At 42.9% G+C, this 8,029-nt stretch overlaps 1 protein-coding gene across 5 annotated transcripts in view; it reads right to left on the bottom strand.

The window, feature by feature from the left end:
* FAIM (Fas apoptotic inhibitory molecule) overlaps positions 1-8,029 on the bottom strand; it is a 25,067-nt gene that overhangs the window by 1,601 nt on the left and 15,437 nt on the right. For all 5 annotated transcript variants that reach the window (XM_008592469.1, XM_008592470.1, XM_008592468.1 and 2 more), the window contains one exon: positions 812-861. In XM_008592469.1, the coding sequence (XP_008590691.1) occupies positions 812-861 (50 nt within the window). The remainder of the gene's footprint in view (positions 1-811; positions 862-8,029) is intronic.

The raw sequence follows: 8,029 nt of genomic DNA, 5'->3' as shown, positions 1-8,029 counted from the left end.
TGACTTACAATAAAATACACAGACAACATAAAACCAAACACCATTAAATCTAGACCTGCTTTGTCAAATACAGTAGCCACTGGCCACCACATGTGGCTACTGAGCACTTGAAATGTGACTAGTCTGAAATGTGACTAGTCAGCGTGCTTGGCCACAATGAGTGGAGTAGCCTCTTTTTCCCTGCCTTGCCACTGCTGGTCTACAGATTCCACTTGTCTTCTGGGGTTCAAGACAGAGCCCTTTCCTGTCTGTCTACCTTCCCATCATCTGACCTTGTGTGCATCACTTCTTTTTCCAAAGCTTCGCTTTTAGAAAAATACCATGTGCTTTGGGCACACAGTGTAAAGTATTCCTATTCAAAGTGTGACCTGTGTACCAGCAGCATTGGCATCCCCTAGGGAAATGTTAGAATTTGCATTTTAACAAGATCCCAAGTGATTCCATGCTTGCAAGTTTGAGAAGCAGTGATATAAAGCACCAGTTAACATGGATAAACACAGGAGGAAGCCAACTTTTGGGGGAGGAATTTTTTAATATGGAATCTCTCGTTAGGATAGAGCCTGGTCCAGGAGAGGAAAGGTAGAGTGTAAGATTGGTGCCAGCTCTGAATATAACTTGTTTCCAAACTTGTTGCCCCAGGCACCATCTGGGAAAGGTTTTCAGAATTTGGAGTCAAGAGTATTTAATCTCTGTTTTGTTTTTACCAAGAGGACCTAGGTTAGTCATAAAATCTCTATAATTAGGAAATGCTGCAACATTTCAATGGTAATTTATACACATTACTCTTAGAGTAATCAAAAGGTCAACTTACTGCTGTCTCCATTTTTTTACCATTGCACCATACATCCATAGTGTCTTTTTCTGAAAAAGTAGCATAAATTTTTACAAGTTATAATTCTATGAAGTAAAGATAAAGTTAACTTTTCAGAATTATGATTTTAGAAAAAATCTGATACACTGGATTTAAAAAATTTGATATACTGGATTTCCAAAACTCCATTAATATTCCAAAACTCCATTAATATTCCAAAACTCAACCCTTTTTCATGGCTTTGAAACTCTCCTAAAGTTTAAAGAAGATGTGTTTATTCTTTGTTCACAGACAAAAATCAAAACGAAACAAAACCACCCTTTAAGAGAAAGTCATGGTCCCAGTAGAAATTGATGAAGAGTTATCAAACAAAATAAGTACTGAAGGACAATCTTTAAAGGAGGATGAATACAAATGAAAGTGAGGAAGGAACTTTCTACACAAAATGTCCTTTAATATCAATGAGTAGATGATTCCCACTGCCTCCCACACTAACCCAACTGGACGATGGCACAGAAAAATCACCAAAAAAAGCTACCATAAGGTTCATATAGGATAAACAGTATGTCAGGTTTAGAAACTTAGTTTTCAGTTTCCTACTGGATGTCACAATAATCTCTATTCATTTTTATAATGGTTTCACTTTGGAGAAAAATAATTGGATGATAAGAAAAAAAACAGCTATAGATGGTGGACTGCACAATATGGGACAATATAGAACAAAATGCTGCCACAACACACTTTTGCATCAGTTAATTTGCCATAGCTCATCTCAGAGTGGGGGAGTCTCCAAGGCCCCCCACGAGTGTTAGTGTCCTGGGGAGTCAGGAGGGACCACTGAACAAGAAGCCAGAAGATGAGCTTTGGGTATTATAACAAGGAGGAGAGAGAAGTGTGACCTGTATGTGTGCGAGGAGTGCAAGGGTCAAAAACCTGCCTGGGGGTCAAGTCTGAGGAACCAGTCAGGGAGTTGATTCTGGCGGGCCATCTGCTCCAGGAGCACAGTCTGAAGGGGATTCTCTTCTCCCCACTCTTGAAATGGAGCCTCACTTAGTGGAGAAAAACCTCTGAGATGGTCTAGACGAAAATAGAGAAAGGCAGAGGGGTCCAGGAGATATGGGCAGAGGCCACCACATGGCAGCCTGAGTAGGAAGCATCTATAAAACCCAGCTTGTCTTAACACATGATCAAAGCACATAGCACTAAGGTAAACCACAACAGTGGTGAAAACTGGCACTTTATTTGGTATGCCTACTGAACATGTGCACACACTCAAATTTTTTATAATAGCTTATCGGCATGCCTCTAAGAAACACTACTAATCCAGAAGCAATAAAATATAAATTCCATAAAAGTAAAAAACACTTCTGCATGATTGAAAAAAACCATGCACACACATAAGCAGTGTCATACAATAAATGATAAATTGGGAAAAAAATATTTGAAACTCATGGCACAAAGGACTAATCTTACTAATATAAAGACTTCTAGAAATCAAGGAGAAAAAGAGCCACACACAAAAGAAAAGGGCAAAGGACATGAATAGGCATCATCAGAAAAGAAACACAAATGGACCTTAAACATAAGAAAAAATGCTCAACTTCCTCAGTTTTAATAAAGGTAAATGAAAACAACATTGAAATGTCATTTTTCACCTAGCAGAATGTCAAAAAATCCAAATGTTTGGTAACATGCTCTGTTGGAGAACTTGGGAAGAAACAGCTAGTGAGAGTACAAAATGGTAAATGTACCATGGAGGGCAACTGGGCAAAAATCTATTAAAATGGCAAATACAATTATTCTAGAAATCCTACTTTCCCACTTCTAGAAACTTGTACTAAAATAACATGTGCACTGTATTCTAAGAGGCATGTGAATGAAGCTATTCAATTCAGCATTGCTTCTAACAGCAACAAATTAGAAACATCCCAAGGCCAATCAGTTGCGAATGAGTTAAATAAACTATTTATTATTGAAATTTACTCTGTAGCTATAAAAAGTATGAAGTTCTTCATGTACTGATATAAAGGATCTTTAGAATATACTAAGTGAATAAACAACAGAGAATAGAAGCTACTGAAACAAGGCTTTCAACAATTCTGAGAGAAAATGATTTTGAAGTTAAAACTCATACTCAGCAAAAATATCAATTTAGCATGAGGGCCAAGTAATGTTTATTTTCTAGACGCCCTTTATCAGGAAATTACATAAGGATGTATTCCAGTAAACAAATATGAAACTGAGAGTGGTGGGTTCCACAAGTGGAGGAACCAAGGAATTCAGTGAAAGAAACCCAGGATGGGCCACTGTGCAACAGACTTGGAACCTACCTGCTTTCAAACAGGAAGGCAACACACTCCTGAGAATACTGTTGTTAAGAATGGAAAGAATGCCAAGCAACAGAGAACATGAGTAAAAATGCTAACAGACCTTAGGAATATGGGCAGAGAAAAGATAGGTATCAACTTCCAATAAGAAAAAAAGAAAGCCAATCAAGAAAGCCTGAAAAACAAAAAACTGTAAAAAAAAAAAAAAAAAAAATCCTGGTCCACCCAAGAGGCAAACTAAGATGGGGTATAATTTAGAGTAACTGGTAGATTATAAAACAAAAACCCATTTGATCTTGACACTAAAAACAACTTCCTTCCCCACACTGAGAAGAAAGTTCTGGGAGGAGAAACCAAGTTGAGTGGCACAGGGGGTATGGTAATAAAATAGAAAAAGAATGTAATAGCCCACTGTAAAAATATTTAATCACAATATAAATGTTATTTATTGGTTTTTAGTTTTTGAATCCACCTACAGAAAAAAAACAGAAGACTTCATTATGCCTATAGAACAAAATACATATATTAACTACTTTGACAATGTAAAAGAAAAGGTAGAGGAGAGAGTTGGGAGATGGTAAAGGTGGGTGAGGAGAGGCAGGGGGAAACTGGAATGTTTATAGCCTCATCTTACACAATGGAGGATGAAGTAATTTAAAAGTTGATGAGGGGGCCGGCCCCGTGGCTCACTCGGGGGAGTGCGGTGCTGGTAGCGCCGAGGCCGCAGGTTCGGATCCTATATAGGGATGGCCGGTGCACTCACTGGCTGAGCATGGTGCTTACAACACCAAGCCAAGGGTTATGATCCCCTTGCCGGTCAGGAAAAAAAAAAAAAAAAAAGTTGATGAGGAAGATGGTGGTAGGGACAAGTAGCAGCATGATTTTTTAGTTTCCCCAAATTCCCCCTCCCCCCCATTAAAACAGACAGGGCAACAAAACAAAGCCAAAAACCCATGAGCAGTATCTACACCACAAACTCTCCCAAATACTAATAGGTGGGGGAACTATGGACAACTGTAAGACCTGTATGGTATCAGCCACTGTGTGGAGGGAAGGAGAGAGACACAACAGGGTCTCTGCTGGAGGTAAGAATCCCAAAACAGCTTTCCCACTTCTAACTGGAGAGCTGGGAGGGCCAATTTGTGAAGCACAGCTGAAACTGGAAGCAGGTCTGTGCAGGGGTCTGAAAGGGCTAAAGCAGTCTTCGCCCCATGAACCCTCAAAACTAACGAGCCGAAGCTCTCTTCCAGCACAAAACCCCACATTGAGAAGAAACTTCTGGGAAGAGAAGCCAAGTTGAGCAGCCCAGGGACAACAGAGTAAAGGAAAGAGAAAATCCAAGAAAAAGTAGGGGAGGAAAACACAGCAGGCAGCTGTATGATTTTTAAACATTATTCAAAAACAATAGAAAAGAGAATTCCAGAATCTGAAGTTTAAAAAGCTATCCAAAACCACACTTCTTTCTACAAATTCAGGAAAACCAATTTCATGTAAAAATGAGCAAAGAAGACCACTGAGCTCTAACTCCATTTAAAAAAAATATGAAAAAAGAACAGACTACTATCATTAGAGATAATAAAAGCATAAGAAAGACATGCCTGCAAAACAGATAAAAACCATAACATACTATTTCAAAATCAGCTAAAGAAATTAAGAAAATCATAAAAGATATGAAATAACAACATAATAAGAATTAGAAAAACTCTGAGAAATGAATAGAACTCAGTAAAGAAATAAAAATCAATTCAGAAATGAAGACTAAACTAAAAGGAACACAAAGCAAATAAACACAACAAATAATTCCATAAGAGAAGATTTAAGGAGGAGAATTTTTAAAAGCAAGAAATAAAGATAAAAAGACAAGCCACAGACTGGGAGAGAATATTTGTAAAACACATTCTAATAAAGGATTATTATCCAAGATATACAAAGAACTTTAAGACTCACCAATAAGAAAGCAAACAACCTGATTTAAAAGTTGTCAAAAGAGCTGCACAAATACCTCCAAAGAGTATATATATAGATGGCTAATAAGCATATGAAAATATGCTGAACACTATGTGTCGTGAGGAAACTGCAAATTAAAACAACACCTTTTGGAAGGGCTAAAATCCAGATCGCTGACAACAGCAGATGCTGAAAAGAATACAGAGCAATGGGAACTCTCATTCATTGCTGCTGGGAATACAAAATGGTACAGCCACTTTGGAAGACAGTTTGGCAGTTTCTTACAAAGCTAAACACAGTCTTACCATATCATACATCAATCGAGGTCCTAGGTATTTACACAACTGATTTGGAAACTTACATCCACATAATGTTTACAACAGCTTTATTCATAATTGCCAAAATTGGAAGCAACCAAGATATCTTCAATAGGTAAATGGATAAACAAACTGTGGTACATCCACACAATGAAACATTATTCAGCAATAAAAAGAAATGAGCTATCAAGCCATGAAAAGACATGAGGAAACCTAAATGTATCTTGTCTAGTGAAAGAAGTCAGTATGAACAGGCTACGTACTTTATGATTCCAACTACATGACATTCTGGAAAAGGCAAACTACAGAGAGAGTAAAAAGAGAAGTGGTTGCCAGGGTTGAATAAGTAGGGCACAGGGGATTTTTTAAGGCAGTAAAACTGGTGTGTATGATACTGTAATGGTGGATATACAACATTATGCATTTGGCAAAATCCATAGAACTATATACAAGGTAAGAGTGAACCCTAATGTAAACTATGGGCTTTAGTTAATAATAATCCATCAATATCGGTTTGTCAGTCGTAACAAATGTACCACACCAATGCAAGATGTTAATAATTTGGAGAGAATTAGGATTTACTCATTCTAGTAAAATTACTAGACTTAAAAGAAAAAGACTGAGATCCAATCAAGATGGCGGAATAGACGGTTCTCAGCGTCACTCTCTCCCACAAATCAACCAAATTTACAACTATAAAAATGTAACATCAGCCAAGCCGGGGCCCCTGGAGCTCAGGGGAAGATGAGGAGAAACCTACAGAGTTCATGAAGGCAGGAGAAACTATGATGAGAGAAATAAAAAGCTGCTCTGAGCATTTTGGGCCGCGGCTCGAGCTGATAAGCACATGGAGCAGGAGCCAGCAGAAGCTGCAGCTGTGCCCTCCAGATGGAGTTACTTAGAGGCGGCAGGGGAGAAGAGGGCCTTGGTGGCCCCCAGGACAGCAAGACCACTAATAGGGTTCCTGTGGACCCACAGAGGAGCGAGGGGCCAGAACAACCGAAAAAAGGAAGCCATTCAGGGGCCGGTGAGTCATTGCAAGGGACCAGCGCAGGGCCTGTCTCATGGGAAGTGTTTGCAGCACAGGTGGTGGGGGAGACGGGCCCACTGGGAGAACACTGGGACACAGCAAAGACAGCCAACCTGCCGCCCCAATGAGTGCAGTACCACTCAGAGGAGACTGGTCAGGAATGCAGAATTGCATGGGGTGCAGTTTGATGAAAAAACTCAGGCCCAGATCCGAGATTCTACAGAACACAGATCCACTGGGTCTCTGGAGAGCCTGAAGTACCCATAAGATCAACCATTAAACCCTGAGCTGCACAAAAAGCCTTCCCTAGGGAAACAGCAGCAAAGCAGCAATTTAAACAACCACACAGCTCAAGTACTGGTTCCCACAGGAAGTTCTCCCGTGTTAGAAGCAAAGGACAAAAAATTAGTTCTGGCCCAGGCACACCACCAGCACCTTGGGGCCTGCCTGGGAACCAGAGGCTTGGATCTGGGGACCAGACCCCACTCCCACAACCAGGCACACCACGCCAGCACCTTGGGGTCTGCCCAGGGACCTGAGGCAGGGAGAAGGGGAACGGACTTCTCTCCCACAACCAGGCACACGGAGCCAGCACCTTGGGGCGACCCAGGGACCCGGGGTATGGAGAAGGAGACTGGACCCTCCTCCCACAACTATGCACGTGGCACCAGTGCCTTGGGGCCCACCCAGGGACCCAGGGCATGAAGAAGAGGACCGGACCATCCTCCCATAACCAGGCATACTGAGCCAGTGCCTTGGGGCTCACCCAGGGACCTGGGGTATGGCGAAGGGGACCAGACCACCCTCCCACAACCAGGCATACTGAGCCAATGCCTTGGGGCCCACCCAGGGACCTGGGGTATGGAGTCAGGGACTGGACCACCCTCCCACAACCATGCATACTGAGCCAGCGCCTTGGGGCCCACCCAAGGACCCGGGGTATGGAGAAGGGGACCGGACCACCCTCCCACAACCAGGCACAACATGCCAGCACCTCGGAGCCCACCCAGGAACCCAGGGCATGGAGAAGGGGACCGGACCTCTCCCACAACCAGGTACAACATGCCAGCACCTCAGAACCCACCCGGGGACCCGGGGCATGGAGAAGGGGACTGGACCTCTCTCCCACAACCAGGCACACTGTGCCAGAGCTTCAGGGCCCACCCAGGGACCTGGGGTATGGAGTTGGTGACCGGACCACCCTCCCACAACCAGGCATACTGAGCCAATGCCTTGAGGCCCACCTGGGTACCCGAGGCATGGAGAAGGGGACCGGACCCTCCTCCCACAACTAGGCACATGGCACCAGCGCCTTGGGGCCCGCCCAGAGACCCGGGGCATGGAGAAGGGGACTGGACCCCTCTCCCACAACTAGGCATGTGGCGCCAGCACCTTGGGGCCTGCCCAAGGACCAGAGGCATGGAGAAGGGGACCAAACACACCCCACAACCAGCATACTGCCAGTGCCAAGGAGCATACCAAAAACAGCACCTCCACAGCCACCACAATAACCATGACTGCTGCAAAAGCAGCTAGATGCCACAACCACCACGCAGATGGTCCACCAACCACTGGAGTGCATTTACACAAGAAGAAT

This window comes from Galeopterus variegatus, unplaced genomic scaffold (genome assembly GCF_000696425.1).
Source record: "Galeopterus variegatus unplaced genomic scaffold, G_variegatus-3.0.2 Scaffold7953, whole genome shotgun sequence".
In the NCBI taxonomy this organism is placed as follows: domain Eukaryota; kingdom Metazoa; phylum Chordata; class Mammalia; order Dermoptera; family Cynocephalidae; genus Galeopterus; species Galeopterus variegatus.
The sequence above is the reverse complement of the archived record's forward strand: the minus strand, read 5'-3'. Positions and strand labels throughout refer to the sequence as shown.